The 24449-nt window shown below is 42.7% G+C and overlaps 1 protein-coding gene across 3 annotated transcripts in view; it reads left to right on the top strand.

The window, feature by feature from the left end:
• LOC102245006 (chromosome unknown open reading frame, human C10orf11) overlaps positions 1-24449 on the top strand; it is a 1043798-nt gene that overhangs the window by 1014826 nt on the left and 4523 nt on the right. For 2 of the 3 annotated variants that reach the window (XM_014538350.1, XM_014538351.1), the window contains one exon: positions 16745-16915. In XM_014538350.1, the coding sequence (XP_014393836.1) occupies positions 16745-16824 (80 nt within the window). In that variant the 3' untranslated portion in view covers positions 16825-16915. Of the gene's footprint in view, positions 1-16744; positions 16916-24449 lie in introns of those variants that run through there. The other variant, XM_005864646.2, reaches the window with a different exon arrangement.

Below are 24449 nucleotides of genomic sequence, written 5' to 3'. Positions count from 1 at the left end.
CTCTGGTGCCAGGAGGGCGAGGACCGTGGAGGATTTTGTGTGGCCTTTGCATTTGATATCCACCTCTATTCTTTAAGTCAGCGTTGGTTGTTTTTTACTTCCAGGAGTTAAGAGGGTATTCAAATCATGTTCATCTTCCAGCAGCACTTGTTGTGTCCTGGCTGTGGCCTTGGTGTTTGCTCATTTGTTTAACTTCCTCTTCTGGTCCTTGTGTCCCCTTCTACCTCTAGGACTTTTGTTCGTGCCACACCATTGCAGGTTGGTCCTGGACATGTTATTTTTAAATTTATTTTTATAAATATATTTTTATTGATTGCAGAGAGGAAGGGAGAGGGACAGAGGGATAGAAACATCAAGGATGAGAGAAAACACCCCCTACTGGGGACCGAGCCTGAAACCCAGTCATGTGCCCTGACCTGGAATTGAACCGTGACCTCCCAGTTCATAAGTCAACTCTCAACCACTGAGCACACCAACTGAGCAAGTCCTGGTGGCTTTACCATTAGCTCCGTAATATCAGGGCCCCCCTTCCTCTTCTCCCGCGTACCGCATTTCAGTGGGAAATTTCACACTCTTCTCAGTCCTTGCTGCCACAAAAGGTTAATAGTTGTCTCCTTTTAACAGACCAGAAATACTCAATTCCTATGGACAGCGTTCCAGGGCAAATGAGTGTAATTGCTAAATAATAGAGTCATTCTCATGAGTAATACTTCCTTTGTTCCTGATGTTTCCACCTGCATGTGTGTGTGTGCCTGTATATGTGTGCTTCTGTATGTGCGTGTGTGTGCGTATGTGTATGCGTGTGTGTGTGCACGCACGCGCGTGTGTGTGTGTGTGTGTGTGTAGGCAGGCATGAGTGAGACCTCCATTTGGGGGAAGCCACAGCCATCCCATAGGGATTTGCACATTTACGCATTTGAGTTTTAAATGTTGTGCCGCATCCTGAGCCTCTTAGGCGCTACAGATTATGTATAATAGATGACCTGCATTTACAGAGATGTGTGCTGTACAGATGTAAATGTTATTATAGCTTTTATATTTTATGTTCTTGTTGAAAGATCATTTTGTCTTTGAATAATATGGCTGTTCAATTTTTTTTGGAGAGGAGGGGGTTATCTTTAAAAGAGAATATGAAATGGATATTGCACATCATATATTTCTTAAAAGTAATTTGGAATTTTAGGGTCTGGGATTGGGGCTGACTGATACACTGCCACAATGAGATATCACCCCTGGAAAATAACAGCACCGGCACATGCCTGCATCTGTCCAACCTCATAATTCACTTTCACATTGGATTATGGATGTCTGCGTTCAGTGAGTCTATCTTCCCTTTAGGTATTATTTCAGCCCTTTGAGATAATAAGGAAAGTTTAATTGCGTTGTTAATTGATTTTTTGCACAACATTATTACCTTGATTGATTGCAGAGTTGATGAAAATGTTAGACACAGGCAGCGTGGAGTATCAGCCCGGCAAGGAGTGGGAGCCTTGTGGAGAATAGATAACCTTGATGTTAAGAGCTATATCCTTCAGATGTGTCTTCCCTTGACATATTGATGGCCCTCGAAAAGGGAAAAGCTGATTGTATGCAGAATGCAATCATTAAACCCACTTCAGCTTGCTGTTGATTAATTTGTTTTTTCCTGAAGGATCTAGTTATAGGGAGGCCTCACTAGTACCAACAGCAGCCATTTTCGAGGCTCCAGACTGTGCTTAACCCTCTCGGGGAGGAGAAATGTCGAGGCTGGCCTGGCTGAGTCGGGAAGATAACCTTAGGGTGTTCTGAGTGTGGACTTGACGCTCACAGACATCCTCACCCTCAAAACCACCCTGTTTCCTCCACGATGGTGCTCATTTTCCCCCAAATGCCAAGTTTCTCAAGATGCCAAGGCTAAGGTGCCTTGCGCTGACTCCTGAGGTAGACTGAAATGGGAACTTCAGGATGCCAGGACGCTTGTTAAACAGGCGTCCAGGGGTTCCCGGGGAAGACATGGCACTTGGGATTTTTTTATTAGATATCAGGTAAAACCTTTCAGCAACTCGTTCCCATGATTGGAGACATTGATTCTTATTATTGTGTTTGTTTCCATGTGTGGGAGAATGACAAGAAGAGATTTCTGCAGTTTATTACATTTTAATTACTCCTCTCCCTGGCCTATGTAATTCTTTCCAAGAAACGTTTATTGATAGCTGTCATTGTTAGTACAGTCCAGAGCTATTCTCAAGGTTCCGGAAATCAGCGGCTTGATTGATTGATTAATTGATTGGACTTCTGCTCTCATTCCCTCCCCAAACTCACATCACATTCTCCATAGCCACCCAACCCTGGGCAGAGACTAAGTGGCCCAGCCTTGGGAGAAGCAGTTGGCTCTGGAAGAACGGGGGCTCCTAGGTGTGCAGTAATTCTAGAGAGCCTCCTGCTAGGAGACTGGGTGGCTTCCCCTGTCCCTTCCCTGTACCAGCTTCTACACTGATGCTTCACCAAGCACTCTGGCTCCTTTTGCCATCTTCTTCCCTTTGTGGCTGTCCCCAACATTCATTTAAACCAAATTTTAATTGCCGAGCATGGTTGGAGGGCTACCAAGAATTATGTCATCTTCCTGGAGTCCTGAGCGCCCCTGGAGGGGTACATGGGCTTCGGGGCAGAAGAGAAACAGCTCATGAATCTCCCAGAGCCACAGTGCCCTGTAGATGGAATTCGCGCTATGGTCCACAGCAGTTTCTCCTCCTTCGGCCCCACCTCCCCCTACATTCGGAGTCTTTCTTCTGTTGAACTAACGACTGGCGCTCGGGGAGTCTAATATCCACAGAGTCTTGGCCCTCAATTACCTTAATGGCTTATAATGAGATTTTGGCCAAGTAGCAGGTAGCAGGTTATTACTTCCTGCTCAGCGTGGGCAATGTCTACTCTGTTAATTTGTGTTGCCGAATGTGGCTCAGAGCTGGGCATCAAACTGTCAGGGCCAGATGTATTCTATTAGGTGCGAGGCTCACATTGGCTCCCAGGCAATTTTTTTTTCCCAATATGGAGGCATGTTACCTCACCACAGGGTGAATCCTGACAAATTCAAGCCAGCCAAATAAAAAAAGGGTAATATTGCAAGCCATCAATGTAGCATGTTCCAGAGACAGATAACACCTGGTACCACCCACTGTCAGCAATGTCTCCCTGACCCGGGCCATTCCATCCATAGGCAAAAAGTACACTCCCTTAATACCGCTGGAGAGACTCTGGTGCCTTCATTAAGTTTTAATAAGCCTAACCCTAATGAGGCCCTTATAATATGCTCTTCTACTATTTACTTTGTTTTTATCCTAGGCAAAAAAATAGTAATAATAAATAATAATGTACAGGAGGTTTATAGTACTCTTTTAAACTGCTTTCTGCTATTAATTCTTACTTAACCTATAGTTTCTTTCATTAGCATTAGCATACATATGTACTTTTTTTGTAATGCAGGCTAGAGGATGGGGAGTTGAAGATCAGGAAATAATGAAATATACATGGCATTTGGCCATGAGATTTGTTAGTGCCCAAGAATAGTGATGTGCTTTCTGCAACAACAGACTTTGGGTTATTTTTTTGTAATGCAAACTTCTTTCAGTTCGATCATATATCAGTAGATTCCTTTTGTTTTCCTTTTAGAGAAAGCAATTTAGAGTGTCCCGCAATTAGGACAGATTACAGTAATATCAGCACAGGGAAAGCTTGTTTGGATTCTTATGAAGGGCAGATGGAGGCTGGCCTAACGTGCCTGAGAAAGGAAGATCTTTCCCCCCATCCCTGCAGCGTTTCAGTTATGACAAACCCGCTTGTGACTGCATCAGCTTGATTTGATTTGAGAAGATCTGTTTTTTGTAGCTTGAAAATTAAAGAAGAAGAAGCAACTTGTCTTACCTTTCAGTGACTCTCTTGAGAAATTTTAGGCCGGAGAACCAGACAGAACTGTGGGTGTTCCCCCTTGTGATGTAAGCTTTCTGGTGGGAACAGATCTGACCCCAAAAGCAAATTTCTGCTTGAGAGCAGAGCCAACATTCCCATCCAAATTGTGCAGGAGGACCTCTGTCCCCACTGCTCAGATGTGTTCATTGAAGATTCCATCACTTTGCAGGGAGACTAAGGACTTTCGGGGAAATTTTTCTGTGAGTTTTTTTAAATCTTATACTTTGTAAATTATGGTTTGCAGGTTCAGTTCCCTTCTACTTATGCAAAAAACTCCTCTTCTGTTAATATAATCCACACATCACTTAAATTTAAACTTTCATGTTTTTGGTTTTATATTAAAGAACTGGAACAACCATTTATTGTCATTTTTAAAAATTTTTGGTACCACTTGTTTTCAGAATTTTGTTGAGGAGACAGTAAAACCCCTTTTTAGTAAAACTGGATGCACTAGGACCTTCAGTCAACCAGATTTTTTTAATCTCGAATTTTGTGTGGTCTTTATTTTACAAGAATAAAAGATAATGTCAAAAGTTCTATTTTTTAAAGGGGGCCTTTTGGGTCTCCTAGAACAGTGTTTCTCAAAGTGTGGTCCCCCAACCAACAGCATGCAAATTCTTGGCCCAACTCAAACTCATTAGTGAGAAACTTTGAAGATGGGACTCGGCAACCATGTTCACAAGCTTCCCAGGTGATCTCGCTGCATGACCAGCTTGGAGTTCCACTGCCGTGGGGACAACCGTAAATGCCCAAGGATGTATAGTAAGCACTGGGGGTCAGAAGAATTACCCTGAGATCCTCTCACTTAGTCCATGATAAAAAAACAACAACAACAACAATGTATTGAGTACCTACATGCCCTAGGCTCGTGAAGCCTGGATGGAAAACTGTCACCTCTACCCTTTTGGAGCCTACGTAGAAAGAATACCCTACGACCTTGAGAAATGTTCAATGAGTAGTTCCCACCCCAGCTACGCTTCCCAGCTCTATCAGCCTCAATATAAACACTCAGAGAAATACTCAGCTGTGGTCACTATGCTGTATCTAGTAAGACAATGAGATTGACTTTGGTTTCACATAATGTTTCATGTGTGAATGAAAACTCCAAAAGGTTTCAAGGTAAACATGAGTTAATGAGTTAATTTCATTAACTGGAACCCAACATTGTGGCAGGTCAATCACATGACTCTTACAGAAAGGAAGAAAGTGTGCGAGACCCATTTTACACTTGCTTCACTGACCACTTGGGAGGTCTCCCAGGTGAAGTGGAGAGACACACTTGGACTTGGCTCTGGTTTCCCAAGTCCAGTAGCTCCCATTTTGTTTACTCCCGTCTCTGATTGAGTCCACTCTTTTAATTTAATTCTAGGAAGTTCTAATTTAAAATGCCATTCCCTGGATTATCAAAACTTTATTACTGTTTTTAAAATAATGATAATGATATACTCCTAAAGGGAGGTGATCACTTGTTCTTGGCATGAAAATACTCGCTGGCTCATGTGCCAAAGACCAATGATGGTGACCAAATGACGACTGAGCAGAAGCTGGGATTATCATTTTATCTTCATTTGAGTGGCTTCTGTCTCTTTTCTCACTAATCTGAGCCAGATACTCTTGAGGGCAGGCAATGGCTGGGTAGGTTTGGGCAGGGAGGGCTTAAAAAGGAAGTAGCGCCCTAACTGGTTTGGCTCAGTGGATAGAGCGTCAGCCTGTGGACTGAAGGGTCCCAGGTTATATTCCGGTCAAGGGCATGTACCTTGGTTGCGGGCACATCCCCAGTGGGAGGTGTGCAGGAGGCAGCTGATTGATGTTTCTCTCTCATCGATGTTTCTAGCTCTCTATCCCTCTCCCTTCTTCTCTGTAAAAAAATCAATAAAATATATTTTTTTCAAAAAGGAAGGCGCTGTGATTTGTGTGGATGAAACACACCTCTTGAATACTTTATTGAACCACTTTTTAATTGAATTTAACTTAATTTTTATGTTTTTTGCTTATCAAATGATGATTGGAAACTCCCATGGGTGGCACACTTCTTTTTGGTCTTCCACTGGAAAAATGATCTTTCTTTAAGAAATGCAGGGATCTCTCTTTGTTTATTAGTTTGCATGCTTCTTTACATTTATGCAGGTGATACGCAAAAATTCCCCAACCCCTGAGCCTGGAAGATTAATTAGAGCAGTTGATGGTAAAGAAAATCAGGCCCTGAAGTCGAGGCCAGGTGAATCCAAAAGGTGGGGCATCTGGGAGCCCCATTCCCAGAAAGCCCTCAGCACAGACTGAACAAACATGACATATTGATCATTATGGAACCTGTAATTGGTGACCAAAAGCACAGTGTGGCTTTAAAGGTCCTCCTGAGTAGTTGCAATCATTTTGTTTTTAAAGAAAGCTGCTGTTTTTCCTAAATTCATGCTGCCCTCTAGTGGCAATGCTCCTGACTTCAGACTTCAGAGGGAAGGAGGCAAAGATGAATGTGGAGATGAATGGGGGGAAGAGTGGAGGCAGTGGAGGGGTGAACTTTTTCCTTCGTTCTTTCCTCTCCTGTCTGAAAGATCTCTGAGTCCCTCGGTCAGAAACTGAGAGGGAAAACTGAAGCCATACCACCTGACCATTGCCCATTTGACTGACAGCCTGGTTTAGGTGACCTCCATCAGTGAGCCGCACTGAAGGGAGTCCAGCTACCTTACCTGATTTGCATCCGTCTTGGCATGCACTTTGGAATCCTCTCTAGCCCATCAAACCCCATGTCAAACACACTCACACCAAACTGGCCTTGAAGATTCAAGTTTCTCCCTGGAAAGTAGGTAAGAGTCAGCTTAAGTCCGGGTGTTGGTGCTCTTTGACATCTTGTCCCGCAGGCCGTGTCCTGGAATTCAGAAACACTAGCTGGACTAGGAAGCAAAAGTTGGGTGGTGTCGGGCCTGGGACTGTGACCTTCAGGAAGTCACTTGTAACCTCATTTTCCTCCTCTATAAAATGAAGGACTTACTCAAAATGAAGTTCTTTAAATTCTGTCTCAGAGAGACTTGTTCAATGTAGGTAAAGAAATGCTTCTAAAGAAAATGTCCCATTCTGTGTGCAGCAAAATCACAAAGTATCTTTACGGGACTGTATAAGTAAATCATTGTTTAGGAAGTCAGAGTACAAACTGTTTCTGGCTTCATTTTAAGATGGCACAAACATGTAACCGGAGAAGGAAAACCAAAATTGGGATTGCGAAGAAGAGTCAGCAGTGTTTTCTTTGGGGGGGCATGTTATTGGAGCCAGGAGATATTTACTATGGCGTGTGTTCTCTGTTACATACATGTTCCTATTTGATTGAAACACAGTATGTAAGAGCCATGCATATTAGTGATGTTCCAAAAAGGGGACAAGTGAGCCCACCTCAGACCTGGGATGCTTTCCCATCAGTCTCTGCCTACCAGCGCTACCCCCAATACAAAAAAAATTATTTTTAAAGCATTGACATCTGAGGAAAAGCATGTTGACTGTCTCCTTTCCAGGGTTCACACAATGCAAACATCCGCTGCCAGATAACTTTGAAAACTGTCAGCCTAATATTTCCTCGATGCGGCGAGGACTTAGAATGGCCAGGTCAGGTCTGGGCAGGGCCACGGCATCGGCAATCTGAGTGTGGGGACCAGGGGCTCCAGGTGGGACCGTGGAGCTGGTTACTAAGGATGCACTCAGAGGGGAAATTCCATCTCAGACTTGGACCGGCTTTTACATTTTCCACTAACATTATTGAGGGAAAACCTTGCCCTGCCTTTTTTCTCCTCTCCTGCCTTTCCTACCTTCTTCTCTTCTTCTGAAGATGACAAGCCTCATTTCAGTGGCCCTGAGAGCCCGGAGTGATTTCTACAGGCTCTGGCTTGTCACACGTCACCTTGTCTGCCCACTCACCTGGCCGTTTGTGCAGCCGTCCCCGGGCTGGAGGCCGGCTTCTGGGCCCTGAGTTCCTATCACCCTCAGTACAGATGCTGCCAAGACCCTTTCCCTGCTGACGGCTTCCTTCTGCATTTCCTTCCCTACAAACACGCTGGTGAGACTTGACAAAGCCCAGCATTTGTCTCGGCCGCCTTCATAATCTGTTCTGTCTCGGTGGGAAGTTTAACCTGCCACCAGGCCTCACTGCAGGGGTCAGAGCACTGGGGCCCAATGCCCTCTTCTCAAAGGGCTATGCTGCCTGGCGTTTGTTTTTATCTTTCTTTCAATATATGGACGCTCCCTCACCCTCGATTGGGTGGCCCATACTGTGTGTTTTTGACTGGTGCTTGGTAGAAAGCAGCATGTCATAACCCCATGGGTCTGGAGTATTAATCTTTGTCCTGCATACTCTTTGTGCTGAGAAATGAATAAAAATTATCATTTACTTTAATTTAGGATAAATATTGCTGGTAAACATAATCAACCTGAAATAAAACTGGCAGCAAGTAAAACTGACCGAGATTTGTATCTTGTTGGCATACTGAAAACTGCACAAATTCCCAGGAAGGAAATCGCCTTGGTAGAAATAATAAAAGCAAAATAAAATCGAAATGAGCTAAAATTACACACAATAAAAGGTGTTGACTAAACTTTAATGGAGGACGCAAGTCTTCCCATCACAATTTAGATCTGCAAAGTTTTCTTTAAGTAAATGTGACTTTATAAACTACGTACTCCAAGAGACTTAGAAGACAATCTGTGAAACTTGATATTTGGCAAATGCTGACTGTGGACTTTAATCTTAATGTACAAATTACATGGAAAAGAATTGATTCCGTCAAAAAGAACTTCAATAAAATAAAAATGAAAAGGTTAAAAATAGAATATGATTTGATTGATTTTAAAATTAAGGAAGTACATAGACACAGACAACAGTATGGTGATTACCAAGTGGGAAAGGGGGTTGGGGGAAGGTAGAAGAGGGAACAGGGGAGGTGTAGAAAAATAAATAAAAATTAAGGAATGAATTGGTTAAATGGGGCTTGCTCTGAATAGTTAATGCTTTTTGAAAGAAAAATTACTAGGCTGGTTTACATGTTTATATTCATAAGCCTCAAGCCAAAGCATCCCTTGGGTCAAATGGCAGAATTCAAATGTCCACCACTGCACACTATCAGGGTCAGCCCGGTGGAGCCTGGACACTCTTTTTTTTAATGTATCTTTATTGTTGAAAGTATTGCAGACGTCCCCCTTTTCTTTCCCATTGACTCCCTCCATCTCACACCATGTCCACCACTGCACACTATCAGGGTCAGCCCGGTGGGGCCTGGACACTCTTTTTTTTTTAATGTATATTTATTGTTGAAAGTATTGCAGACATCCCCCTTTTCTTTCCCATTGACTCCCTCCATCCCACACGCACCCCTCCTAGGCCTTCACTACACTATTGTCTGTGTCCATGGGCTATGCATATATGCATATAAGTTTCCCATAAATCTCTCCCCCATCCCCCCCTCCACTTCCTTATCCCCTGCCTTCCCTCTGAAATTCATCAGTCTGTTCTATGCTTCTGTGTCTCTGGATCTATTTTGTTCATCAGTTTATTTTGTTCATTAGATTCCGCATATGGGTGAGATCCTGTGATACTTATCTTTCTCTGACTGGCTTATTTCGCTGACTGGTCTTCATGGGTTGTTTTGTATAAGGAAGGAGAAGAGTTGAGGGAGCGTACGCATTTGCAAGACTAGGGAGCATCGTTTAGGCAGCACTGTGTGAGGGGTCACGGACGGATTCAGTAAGGACAGTGTGCCCCTGGTCCGTGACATCCCATTCCAACCCAAGATTCGGGTCATAAACTGAGACACTTGCCTGAACTCCCACTCAGCTAGTGTGGGAAGGAAGTGTCACTCTCTCCTGTGCCTTCTCTACCCTCCCCTGGCGGGGGCGGGGGGGGGTGGCCCAGGACGAGAGCCTGTCCCCCTTTTATGCTCAGATGGGCCTGGCATGGAGTATGAACGTGGCTCTCTTGGCACAAAACCTGCTCCCAAGCAACCCCTTCCTTTAAGGCCTTTCAACATCTCTCTTCTTCTCGTTTTGCCTTAGTATTTAAGTAGCTTACACTGAAGCAGGATGGGCGCGGGGCGCCTGTAACTCCGCAGGCTCTGCTAAATCCCGTGTGGTATCCACAGCGAGCTGATAGCTCATCACACGGCTGACCTTGGGGTACTGCTCCAGCCGCTTCCCAGGACTGTAAAACATGGGTGTTTATTCCTCCCAGGCCCCAGCTCACTCACAGCTGCACCCAACAAAGAGCGAGGAGTGTGCTTTCTGGGGACTGTCCTTTCCTGTGGACGATGTGGACAGCTCTTCGGGCTGGATGGTAGCGTTCAGTGCACTTCTCTCCTTCAGGGGACGGAGCGATCACTTCGTTTTCCTGGGAGAAAAGTGTTCAGCATAAAAACAACACCCGTGTTTAGCAACTGAAGCTGCTGCCTTCTCTTACTTTGCCTCCTTCTTTAGTAAGGCAACCATTTCATCTGGATGTGTTTTTAAAGCATTTCAAACATCTGTACTCCTACCAGAGATTAAAGTATGAGTGTTTGACAATTGAAATTCCTAACATAGTGGATTTTGTTTACATTGTATATGGATGATCATTTTAATGATATTAATGTATCTAGTCTACAAATATTCACTGGATACATCCTCTGTATGAATACTGTTTCAGGCAACTGGGTATTATTAGAAACTGGGCAGGAGTGAATATTATAGAGGTGACTGCCAATGGGGATGTGTAGTGTCACCTGGAAGCATAGTTCTAGAACAGTGGTTCCCAACGTGGGCACAGGCCCCATAGGGTGGGGGGCAATTTGATTTTTAAGGGGGGCAATTCGAGCATGAGTTATTAACAGTGAATTTTTTGCATTTCTTATGGTTCTAGAGGCCTCATATACAGTATATAAATATATATTGTGACATTTATGCATTTCAGTTCTCTATTATATGCTTTGAAACTTTATTTGCTATTTTTTCATATCACTTCCTATTACTATTATTTTTTTTAACAGTTTCTTAGTGATTTCTTCCTCAGTATTTCAACTGTCCTTTCATTCTTTTATTTCTCTCTTTCATGGATGCCATGTTCTTTGGAAGCTTGTTTAGATCAAGGTAATGGCCTTTACGGCTTCCTCCACATGAATAGGAGTTCACATTTGAACAATAAGAATTATATGTCACAGGGGTGGGGCATCTGGATTTTAGAGATGCTTAAGTGGGGCATGGCCAAAAACAGGTTGAGGACTACTATTCTAGAACGTTCCACAAGGGACCAGAAAGATTCTCCGGATACTCCTTCCCTCTCTGCCAATGGACCCACCCACCTCTTCCTAACACTGTCATCACTTTTTCAGAGGTCGTGAAGAGTCTAGCTCCTTCCTTCACTCTTGCAGATTAAAGAACAGGCGTCCATCTGTGAGCAGCCCTCAGTCCCTTGCCCTGTAGAACTTGCTGATTATAACTACTACCATCACAAACGGAGTAAAACCTGCTTGTCATTACACAGCTACTCTTACAAGCATTGGTGAGAATAGCATTTAAAATGGTGAATACCAAAGCTAACGTTAATAAGGTTAATAAAATTGATATTTTATTTTACTGATACAGATTTATTGACCCAACCTATACTGTATCATCAAATAAGTGTATATATTTGTACTAGAGGCCCAATTCATGGATTCGTGTACCAGTGGGGTCCCTCAGCCTGGCCTGCGCCCTCTTACAATCCGAGACCCTTGGGGGAAGTTGGACTGCTGGTTTCGAGGGATATAGTAATGCTGCAAGTGGCAGGCAGCCGGGGCCAGGTGCTACTGCTGCTGCTACTGCTCAGTAGCCCTGCTGTGGAGGCGGGAGAGGCTCGCCAGCAGTGAGCCCAGCATCTGGCACCCAACTCCTACATTGAGCGTCTGCCCCCTGGTGGTCAGTGCGTGTCATAGCGACCTGTCGACTGGTCGTTCGGTTGTTCAGTTGCTTAGGCTTTTATATATATAGATGAATAAAGACTATTATTTTGTCACAACTAAAATGCACATGATAAACCACTAAATCTGATATTTAGTCTTAGTTCTGTTGACTATGGAATTAGGAGATTTGAGTCAAAGCTAGCGAGACACAGGCTAGGTAGTGGCAAGCACTTCCCAGCTCGGAGCATGAAATGCACTTCAGAAAGTTGGTGGGTGTTCTTTTGTTGGGGGTTTTGAGATCCAGCAGTGCTCCCTTTCTATACGTTATGGGACTCTGGCCTGATGGGTTTCAAGAGCTGATTTAGTCCAAATGGAATTTCTGATGAACTCACCATTGGATATGCCCGCTACATCAGGCAAGATCGGCCCTGCCATTCTCATCTTCATAAGGGAGGAACTGGGAAATATTAATTCTTCTACTTCCAAGCTAAAATGAACCTCAGAGATTAGCTGGCCCTTAGCCCTCACTTTACAAATGGGGAAACCAGCCCAGTGAAGAAAAGGGAGGGGGACATGATCACATGACTGTTGGGGCAGAGCTGGGTCTAACTGTAGATGGCCTCCACCTCTTCTTAGCAACTGGAGGTGCAAGGCCCTCCAGGAGGCCAGGGAGCCCTGGGTCTTTGCTGGACTCTGCATGCCTGGGCCAGGACACCCCCCACCCCCGCCACCCCGCACACTCGGGGTTCTCCCCAGCAGTGTCTCCAGAACCATTCCTGCCCTCGCAGCCTTGCAGCCAAGGAGAGAGGCAGCTCCAAGGTCATAACTTAACCTGCATAATTAGAACATTCATTCCAGAGGGGAAAACATTTAAAAGATAAAGGACCTCTTTAAAGCAGATTCTTCCCCAAACATTTCCCCCCATAATTATAGTTGTGAGAAGTTATGGCGATGGCGGAGCTGGCTACTTAAGAAAAATTAGGAGTCTCATTTGGCAGGAGAGGATTTCCCAGGGGACAACACACTGTCATTTTTTTAGGGCCCCCGGAAAGGAACCACACGCCGATGGCTACAGGCCGGCCTGATGCATGGCAAGTTTGCTTCACTTATTATGGCCAATTAATTTCTCCCCAGAGAACGAAAACACTTCATATGCCACTAAATGTTGTTCCCCCTCCAGTCCCCAGACACAGGAGTTCGAGGAGATAGAAACAAGCGGATGCATTGGAGATGCACAGGGAGACCCCCGCCTACTGAGTCACCACCGCGGTAGTGACCACCGCCTACTGAGTCCCAGCCTGCGCGCCTCCCCAACAAAATGCCTCTGCCAGCAAGTTGTTCCCTCAGTAATTGTCACAGTTTAAGGCAGTTATTGTGACAGGAGGAGGGGCCATGGGGAGAGCAGGAAAGAGAGTCACACGCTACCACCTGCCTTAACTTCTGAGCAAATCCTCCTATTACAAATAACCTTCGTGATAAATAAAGTGCTATGGCCACCTATGGGGCTGTGGCTTTATTTTCTTCCTTGTTAATCTCATTTATTAATTTATTTAGCACAAAAGTTCCATTTGGGGGGTAATCACTTCCCAAATGTGCGCTCAGTCAGATAGGAGTCTCAATGGAGATGACACTTGTGTAATTGTAGGCGGTTCAAGTTTAAAAATTTCAGCCTGATTTGGACTGTCACTGGCCGGACCACCTCTCTTCCCAGAGGAGCACCAGCAGGGCAGCTGGATTGAATTTTCGGCTGCTGGACGGTCCCTGTGCTGTCCTGAGGCAGCCCACAGACTGAGTGGCTTCCCTTTAAGGATGTTATTCAAGGTGACAGCTCCTCACATGTTGGCACTCTGATCACCCTCAGTAGCCAAGGTATCGGGGGATGAGCGGGCTCCTCCTGCAAAGTCCAGATTTATGGACTGAGGTCATCCGTAGGCCCCTTGACCCCAGCGCTCTCACAGACAGGGCTGCCAGGACCTTTACAGCCACAGCGAGTTTTGTAAAGACGTCTGGGGAGAAAGTCTGCAGGAGCGGGTGGAGGAGACCCCAGTGATAGGGAGTGATGTCAGCTTTTGTTAGAGCCACAGACAGCGTTAGAATATCCTTGGCATAATATGGTGCTGGTATCTCTGTCAGCATCTCTGTTTTCTGTCACCACACACAATCCTGGGCCTGTCTCCCGCCCTGACAGTGTCTGTTCAGATCAGGGTATTGTCCGCACAGAGACCAGCCCTGCTCCCTGCCACACAACCCCTTTGTTTGAAGTCTGCCCTTTTGTCATTAATGCACTTGGTGTCTATTTAAATCTGACAGTGAGTGTGGTATCTGTTTTCCCGTCAAGAGATCATTGACAATATTAATACCTCATGTCCTTGCCTCGTTTTCCAAGCTCTGACACCTCCCTGCGTCTCCTGCATTCATCAGGCAGCCTCTCTCGCCAGGATGCCTATAAACCGACTTGCTTCCAGGCCCAAAGCAGCCCCTAAAACAGGACTTTTCTCAATGCCAACCAGAGAGAAGGACCGGGGAACATGGCTCAGAACATGTCACCTTCCTCCACGTCAGGGCCCATGTTCCAGGAGTAACAGCCTATTTCCTGGATGGCATCTGAGGCCCAGTTTTCATCTAGGCCAGATCCGGAGCTGGGGTTTACCATAGGGAGAGGGCAGAGGAAAGAAATCCAATCTGAATGTGCTGGGAAGTTTGCAGGAGGGAATGAACACACCCACTGGAGTGTGGTGTGTGTGTGTCTGCCTTGCATTCTTTTACTCAAGAGCAAGACTGTGCTCTTTATGATATCTGACAGCCCTATCCATTTTTTCTTTTTTTGTATAAAAATGCATGCTTTCCTGGTGCTGTAGAGAGATATTCACATCTCTCTGCCTCATTCTTCCAGATTCTTCATGGGTGAATTTGAGTCAATTATGTTTAAGGAAGCCCCTTGTGGAATTTTCAGAAACATCTGCGACACTCCCACCCAGGCCTGTAGGGGATGCTATTCCTGGAACAGATTCTAACCAGCCAAGCCCACAGACAGGTCTGGGCATTGGGAACAATGTCAGTCCCACCCGAGGTGCTACACAGTTAAGCCCAATGAAGAGACGAGCTCAATGGCAGTAGCTAAAAGAATCATCTAGGCCTGAAGAAAGGGTTCAGGGAGGTTTGACCCAAGCTCAGTGTTTCCAGGCACCGGACCCAAATTCAAAAACAGAAACTGGGGATAGGAAGCTGAGAAGAAAGTGTGGCCAAGGGGGAAGTGTGGGCCACAGCAAACTTGCTCATGGGAATGTGGTAAAAAGTAGAAGGAATGAGAGCATCACCAAGACCAGTTTGGAGGCCATGGGAGAGTATCATGCTCTCACCAACTCTCAGATTTTGTGACCCCAGCAATTCCCAGCTTTGTCCCAAGTCATTCAAACCTAGGAGCATCGGCCCTGTCCTTAAAAGTTTCAGAGTCATTTTCTAATCCTTAATTAAGAAGAAGGTTTAAAGTTCTGCAATGGAGAAATATCTCTTATACAATCACCAAATATTTACTACTTAGAACTTGTGATGTGAAGGACCTGGATAATTTCAAATGCTAATTTATCCCAAATGAAAAATAGCTGGTGATTGTTGGTTTCCTACTACCACACTGATGGGAAAAATCATACATATAGGTAGGTAGCTATTTTGATAGGCTGATTTGTGGCTCATGAATTAATGTTTTATGGACATTTCTTTGTTGTTGTTGTTTTTTTCTTTCTGGTTATGCACACATCAGAGGCTCAAGTGCTATTAGTAACAAGACAGCTGTGGAGCTGATTTTTAAGTTTTTCTAAAATTAGAAGAAAAAACAAGGTGGCAAAAAATCAAATTGTAGTTTAAATATTTTCTTGGAAAAACTTATTTTTCATTAATAATCCTACAAAGCTTTTATAATAACTATGGTAGGTGATTTCTTGTGGATATTTAAAATAAATATTGAGTTGATTAAAAGGTTTGAACTTATTCTAAGGGTATTTTTCATAGTTAAATCCTCCCATAACTTCCTTGAGTGAAAGGAAAGCTGTATATGGAGCTATACAATTATTTAAAATAAAACTGAAAATGAAAATCAGGCCAGCTGGTTTGGCTCAGTGGATAGAGTGTTGGCCTGAGGACTGAAGGGCCCCGGGTTTGACTCCGGTCAAGGGCACATGCCTGGGTTTCGAGCTCTATCCCCAGTGTGGGGGTGTGCAGGAGGCAGCCGATCAATGATTCTCTCTCATCATTGATGTTTCTCTCTCTCTCCCTCTCCCTTCCTCTCTGAAATCAATAAAAAATACATTTTTTAAAAAAGAAAATCAAATGTATTCCTACCTGAGACTACAGTTCATCCTGTGAGAAGGAGCCTTTAACGTCCAGGCTCTTGTGACTTTCCATGTGGCATGTGGTCAGCACCACCCTCTTCCTTACTCATCCCCTTAAGGCTTGATGCCTCCTGGGAACTGGAAGGTCCTTCTAGGAAGGTATTAATATTGACTCATGACAGAGGACTGAAAAGAGTCGCACTCAGGGAAGACTGTGCCACATCTTTTGCTTGGGCTGGGCCCATCTTTAAATTCTTAATTTTCCATTTTTAGAAACTGCTAAGGGAACCTGGAGAGATGAGAGGGTTATGCTTTCTTTTGAGGAGTAATTGGCCAAACTAGAAAAGTCTCTAAAATGTGGAAGCGACATCATGGGGGAAACCACGATATTCTGGGCGCCTGTGCTCTGCTGACCTTTCATTTGAATGTCAACGGTGAGGACAAGAAGGGAGGGTCCTTCCCTGTGGGACTTACTCCTTCTGCTGCCACCCGTGGGATCTGGACTGTGTTGTGTTTTGCTTTGCAGCGCCTATTCGGTTCCTGCTGGACTGTGGTTTGTAACGATGTGTCTCCTTCTCTTTGCAGGTGTCCTGGGGAAGTGTCGCTATGTTTACTATGGGAAGAACTCGGAGGGCAACAGGTTTATCCGGGATGACCAGCTCTGAAGGCAAGTTCTGTACGCCTTAGCCCATGTCATGAGGATTTACCGGTAAGCAAAAAGGGAAAGCAGAAATAAAGAAAAAGCTGAAGAAAAAAGACAATGCCCACACGGAATCTCTGTGGGAAGGCTACCACTTCAGATTTTGGTACCTTCTGCTGACTTCACCAGGCCTGTCAACATCATCTTTCTGCCTTAGACTGAGTGGTCACATAGAGATTGACATGATTGCCCTTAAGCAGGTCTCATCCACCAGGGTGACAGGCAGCAGCGGCGATGCACCAGGGCTGACAGGATGAACACCATGATAGATTGCCTGGCCCTCCGCGGCTCACGGGGGAGCAGAGGTCACACCTGGGGCCTCCGTGAGCATGCTCAGTGGCTGTAATCAAGTGAGAGAGACTGTCTTCAGCTTGCCTGCTGAGTAGAGATCCCTCTGATACCATTGTCCTGGGGGTTTCTTTTTAGTGAAATAGTTGCCGTTTTGAGGAAGCCCACTCTCTTTTATTCCTTGTAAGTATTTATCTCATATTCTCCATGCCCCTCCCCATTCTTTAGTATCTTTATCACAGGTTTGCAGTTTTTCAGAGAGCAGAAGGTGTACGTTCTCAGCCAGGCCATTCATGTATGGCCAGTTGCATGTTGTCACACTTTCTGAATTGGAGTAACCAGCTTTCCCTAAATCCCTGACTACAAAAGCATGGAATTGACCTTGTTCTGTTCATTTCTAAATCCATGTCTTGCCTTGAATACTTGGCAGTGTCAGGCATCTTTTCCAGCACCAGGTTCTGGGTATATCAAGGACTTTTAATATTTTTAATTAATTAATTCCTTCATTCATTCATTCACTCATTCATTCATTCATTCATTTACTCATTCATTTCTAACCACACATACCTCCTACTATATCTATGGCCATAGTTGTGTTTGGAGCTAGCTTGCTCCTTTGGGTGCTATTTCAAGGTAGCAAGATGATAAAAGAAAGTGGTGCATCAGAAGATAAGAGAGAAGGGAAGACTATAGAAAATGTTTATCAGACCAAACAGTTTTAATGGATGCCACAAATCCTTTCAATTTGGTATCTTTCTCAGGACCTCTCAGAAATTAAATCCATAGCTGGTGCGTCTTGGACCATATTCCAGCACCAGTGTTTCAAGGAAAATAAGCATGATCAGACTGTTTGGGGGGCTTTAGTGTCATTTAATATATTAGTACAGCAATAAAATCGCTCTGGAAGATACTGGAAAGGTTGGTTGCTTCTGACATGACAGCATTTATTTTTGCTTCTATTTAGACCTGGTGTTCATTGTATCTCCCAGTTTTGTTTAGTTTGAGGACAGAAAAACCTGAAAGAGAATCCTTCTAGTTATAGGTACCAAATAACTAGAGTTGCTATTGTTAAACTGTTTGGGGAGTCAGGATCCCTGAAACACCCAAGAAGAACCTGTTTGCTCAGTTCTAGCCCATTTACATGGACTCAGGTACTGAGTCAACAGAGTCCTTGGATGACTTGCATGGGGCCTGGCCAGAGTCCCTCTTGTAGATTATGTAACCTTTGATCATCAGATATTTAGCTTAAAATCCTCAAGACCATTAAGGGAGGATATTGAATGTCTGCCTTTATTTCTCAGATCCATGAATAACCAGAGTCAAGTACCTTTTTTTTTGTTTTTGATCTATAAAACAGCATTGGGATAATGCTTTAAATTAGCTGCATTGGGTCCCACCCTAGTTCTTTGTTTTGTCCTTGGCATATTATGGGCAGCCAGAGTTCTGCGCAAGGGCAGCTAGACTAGTCCCATGTCATATCCAATCTCGCGGCACATATATCCTTGTCTTTATAAAAGGCTTTAACCCTGCCTCAAACAATAAAAAAGCACTTGTGAACTGACCACAGAATTTTTCCATCTTTATTTTTCTCACTTGTTTACTTTTCTTAATGTCAGAACCATTTGTATCATACGCAGGAATGTCTCCCTCAGTGAGAGCTTTGGAGGCAAAAAATATTTTTGGAGTGAGTTATTGACCACATTGTTTCCCTCTCTTTGGCTTGTTTATGTTCTTCCAAAATGGTGTAATAACTTTAATTAAGATTAGCTTTAATTATAATTTACGCAAAAGCCATCACTACAGTATATTCATCTTAATGATAGGATTGTAGTGAGTTTTGTTTCTCTTAAAAAGGAATATGGTAATGAATTCATGTTGGGTCATTGGCGATTCCGCTGTTTGTTAAGCAAGATTTGCTGGCCTGGAGTTATTGGTCTGCACTGGTAGAGAAGGAAGCCAAGCTGTGTGCTTATCTTAACTCCATAGAAATGTCTCAAACCTTGTTTTACAAAGTAGAGGATTAGAAGGTAATGAGTTCAATCAAAACTCATACATCTTTCATATGCTTTTTTCTACGCTTGGTCTTTCTGCTTTTTACCCTGTTCCACCAAGCGTTTTCTTTGGGGATCATGGTGTCCCTGAGTCCTCTCTCCCCGGATGCTGATCGGACTTGAGAGCGACCTGCATCCTGGAGTCTTCTGTTGCCTCAGCAAAGTCAGGGCGGACTGTCTTCTTCCTAAGGAACATAACTTTATAGAACAATTTGTTCCTTGAGGAATAATGTTTTAGATTGTGGGGAATCCTATTAAAAGTACAACTATTACAATCATTTGCTTTTACTTTTACCAGCCTTGCTCATAAACCCTCCATCTGTTTGCGGCTTTAAATAGAGGCACATTATAGGAGATTATCACTCGATCAGGCTGCACATCTGAGTGTGGTGCACTTTCACATACTCATGTGTAGCAAGGAGTAAAGGAGAGCAAGCCACAGACTCTGATGAAGGGATTTTTCGCTTGGTTTTTCCATTTGTGTGTGTGTGTGTGTGTGTGTGTGTGTGTGTGTGTGTGTACTGGGTGGGGAGGATTTCCCATCAGAGATGTAGCTTGCAGAGTTTCAAGGGGAAAATGTCTTTCTTGCTTCTTCTAAGAAGTAACTTGTCTATCTTTCTGCTTTTTGTTAATATGCAGATTAACAGGGCTCTTTTCATCAAAACAGTAGCAGTGTTCAGTAGTCACGACTTACAAGAGCAGCCTCAGTCACACCTGCATCACTGCCCACTGCCCGGGGTGGACAGCACAGGGCCCATTGAGGGTGTTCCATGTTGTCTGTCCATCACAGTTGACCTAAAGTGACATTCACCAGCTGCTTCTCCCAGTTCTGTTTCCCAGAGAAAGCCTTACCAAAGAAGGTTGTTTCCATTGCTTGATTCAGCTCTAATTTGCCCAAATACCATGTTGTAAAGTGACTAAGACCTGAAACAGGAAATGAGACCAGAGCACAGAACATGTTGGTTACGTGTTTGTGTGACAAACCAACCATCAGCCCTGGGTGGAGTACTGGATGTCACTTTCAGTGCACCAGCAAACACCTAGGGCAGTGGTCAGCAAACCGTGGCTCGCGAGCCACATGCGGATTTTTGGCCCCTTGAGTGTGGCTCTTTCACAAAATACCACGTGCGGGCGCGCACGTACAGTGCAATTGAAACTTCGTGGCCCATGCGAAGAAGTCAGTTTTCGGCCTGAGCAAGTCTATTTTGAAGAAGTGGCGTTAGAAGAAGTGGGGGTACGTTCGCTGAGGTCGACCCCTCAGATTGAGGATGTTTTTAGCAAAGGCCAGCTTAGGAGTACCCTAATTAAGTTAATAACAAAGTACCTACCTGTATAGTTTAAGTTTAAAAAATTTGGCTCTCAAAAGGAATTTCAATTGTTGTACTGTTGATATTTGGCTCTGTTGACTAATGAGTTTGCCGACCACTGACCTAGGGGATTTGAAGAACATTAAAAGACAAGTCACCTGTCCAAAAATCCCATCTTCCTACAAGTTTATCTGAAATTTTCCAGTGTTAGTGTTTTCCTTTGGGTAACTATAATTCTAAATGTTAATTTGTCACTTTGTGGATGGGGTAGGTAATAAGTTATGTTATTCATACATATTAGCATTGTTACTCTTTCTAAAGTAGCATGGCATGTGGCCTGGAGGACATGTAACCTAGGACAAGGGAGTTTTGCTAAGAAAGAAGATAGAAAATTCTAAGTATGGAGTGTAGTGGGGGTAAGCTGCTAAAGTAGGGCTGATGCAAATGGGAATAAACTGAATTATGCCAAAGGAGATGATGAAGCAGAGCTCCGCGTGGAATGAAAGTGTGGGCGCAGTGGACAGGGACACACAGAGAGCTGAGGGAACAATGAGAGAGGAAGGCAAGGGACAGTTTTCTGTCTGCCGTGTGTTCATCCAGACCTCCATCTCTGGAGGATCTTAAAGCCGAGACTATAAATGCAATTCTATCACCGAGGGACAGCAGAGTAAAGTTTTTATGAAGTTTGAAAATCAACTAGAGTAATGTGTGGCCCAAGACAGTGGTTATGTTGAATTTTAAGAAGAAACATATCAATACTTTGAAACAGAAATACTTAACTTTTCAAATATTGTTAATGTAAGTTAGTAGCACTTGCACTTCTGAAGTGATTCAAGCTAAAACCTACACTAAGACTCTTGGGATGCCTGTTATCTAGATACAGTAACTTGGTTTCCACGTGTTAGCAAATATCTTTTGAGAGCCTATGATGTATATACCTTTTAACTTTATGTATTGTCTTTTGGGGAGGATATTTATAATTTTGATGTGATCAATTTTCTTAATTTTTATGATATATGTATGGGAGAGTTACAGGGGCTGTGATGTGTCTGAGAAATTCTTCAATATCTTAAAATCATAAAGTTATTCTTCTACAGTTTCCTTTAAAAGTTGTCAAGTTTTGCCTTGAATATTTAGGTGTTCAGTCCTTCTGGAATGGACTGTGTGTTGGTGTGATGCAGGCTCATAATTAAACTTTTTTGCTACATGGCTGGCTTATTGTTCTGTTTCTTTTTTTTTTCTCCTTTTCAATGCCATCCATTTCTGTAATTGCTAAATTTCTGTATATATTTGGAATTGTTTCTGGACTGTCTCTTTTATTCAACCTGTGTAATTGCCTTGCTTGTATCAGTATTACCCTAGTCTAATTGTTATGGTTATATGAATTTTGCCTTCCACTTTCCCTCCATCTCTCCCTTCCTTATTCTTTCTTTCTTCCTTTCATCAATTTAATTGAAGAACTATTTAGATACAATAGAACAATAAATGCCCTCACTATAAGTTAGAGTTCAATAATCGTGCCAAATACATACACCTATATAATCACAATGCCAATCCAGATATAAAACATTCCCATCACCCCTGAAAGTTCCCTTACACTCCTTTACAGTCACAACACCCAACCCTACTCAACAACTGTCGCTATAGATTAGTTTTGCTTTTCCCAGAACTTCATATAAATGGAGTCATATAGCATACACTTACTTTTTGTCTGGGTTCATTTGTTAAGTATTATATTTCTGGGGTTTATCCACATTGTTGCTTGTTATTACTGAGAAGTACTCTAGTGTATGAAGATACCACAATTCTTTTTTCCCCTTTCCTTTGTGGACATTTGCTTTATTTCAAATTTGGAGATTTTTTTCATATCCTTTTATTGTGGTAAAATATACATAACATAAAATTTTAACTATTTTTAAGTATATAATTCAAGGGCATTAAATGCATTCACAATGTTGTGCAACCCTCACCACTATCCATTTTCAGAAATTTTTCATCATCTTAAACAGAAATCCCACATGTATTAAATAAAACTCCCCATTTCTCCCTTCCCCTAGTCCCTGGTAACTTTATTACACATTCTGTGTCTATGAATTTGCCTATTCTGGGTACTTTATACAGGTGGATTTATACACTATTTATCCCTTTGTGTCTGGCTTATTTCACTTAGCATGTTTTCATAGTTCATCCATGTTGTGGCATGTATAAGAATGTCATTACTTTCAAACATGAATAATATTCCATTGTATGTATATACCACATTTTGCTTATCCATCCATCTTGATGGATATTTGGGTTGTTTTTAATCTTTTGGCTATTTTGAATAATGATGCTATGAACATGGGATACAAGAATCTGTTTAAGCCCCTGCTTTCAATGCTGTTGGGTGTATACTTAGGAGTGGAGTTGCTAGGCTATGTGGTAATTCTCTATGTTTCACTTTTTGAGGAATTACCATATTGTTTTTTACAGTAACTTCAACATTTCCAACAAGAATATACAAGGGTTCCAATTAGGGGTATTTTTTCTTTGTTGTTTTATAAAACCATTTAGTGGTGTGAAGTGGTATCTCCTTTTGGTTTGATAGGCATTTCCCTTATGACCAGTGATGCTGAGCATCTTTTCATGTGCTTTTGGCCATTTAAATATGGGGAACATGTCTAGTAAAGTCCATCATCCATTTTTGAAATGAGTTGTTTTAGTTTTTTTAGTTGTAGGAGTTCTTTCTACATTCTGCATGCTAATCCTTTATTTTATATGTGATTTGCTAGTATTTTCTTTCATTATCTGGGCTGCCTTTTCACTCTCTTGACAATGTCTTTTGTTTCACAAAACTTTTAAATTTGTATAAACTCCAATTTATCTATTTTTGTTGTTGTTGCCTGTGCTTTTGATTTCATAGTCAATAAATTATTGCCAAAGTCAATGTCATGAAGATTTCCTCCTAAGGTTTTTGTTTAAGGGTTTCTTAGTTTTAGCTCTGTAATTTAGCCTTTGACCCATTGTGAGTTAATTTCAATATATATAGTATAAGGTTCAACTTTCTTCTTTTGCTTGTGAAAATCTAGTTTTCCAAGCACCAGTTATTGGAAAGACTTCCTTCCCTGTTGAAAGATCTTGTCACCCTTGTTGAAAATCAATTGACCATACATGCAAGGGCTTATTTCTGGACTTTTTATTCCATTTCATTAGTCATACATATGCCCTTATGCCAATGCCACACTGTTTTCATTACTATTGCTGGAGGTATTTAGAATAATCAATGAAAATTCTGTTCATGTCTTTTTTGGGTACATATTTTTTTTTACTTTGGGGTAAATACTTACCTGTATAATTACTGGATTATATGCTAAGCGTATGTTATGTTAGGCTCCATTTAAAACTTGTAAACCATTTCCAAAGAGCTTGTTACCAGTTCACACTCCTAACAGCAATATATGGGCGTTCAATTGCTCCACATGTAAGCCAACATTTAGTGTTATCAGCCTTTAAAAATTGTAGCCATTAGCCCTAGCCAGTTTGGCTCAGTGGATAGAGCATCAGCCTGCAAACTGAAGGGTCCCTGGTTTGATTCTGGTCAAGGGCACGTACCTCGGTTGCAGGGCTCCTGCAGGAGACAACCAATCGATGTGTTTCTCTCACATCAATATTTCTCTCTGTCTTTCCCTCTCTCTTCCATTCTCTCTAAAAATCAATGGGAAAATATCCTTGGGTGAGGGTTAACAAAACAGAAAAATTGTGTCCATTATATTTTAAATGTGGTGTTATAGTATTATGATTTTATTTGTATTTCCCTGATCACTAGTAATTTTGAGCATGTTTTCATATGCTTATTGGACATTCATGTCTCTTCATTTGAGAAATATCTGTCCAAACATTTTACAAGTTTTTATTTGGTTTGTTTGTCTTCTTAAGATTGAGTTGTAAGAATTGTATATATATAT

The sequence above is a fragment of the Myotis brandtii genome, unplaced genomic scaffold (genome assembly GCF_000412655.1).
Source record: "Myotis brandtii unplaced genomic scaffold, ASM41265v1 scaffold190, whole genome shotgun sequence".
In the NCBI taxonomy this organism is placed as follows: Eukaryota; Metazoa; Chordata; class Mammalia; order Chiroptera; family Vespertilionidae; genus Myotis; species Myotis brandtii.
This window is presented reverse-complemented; position numbering and strand designations above follow the sequence as displayed.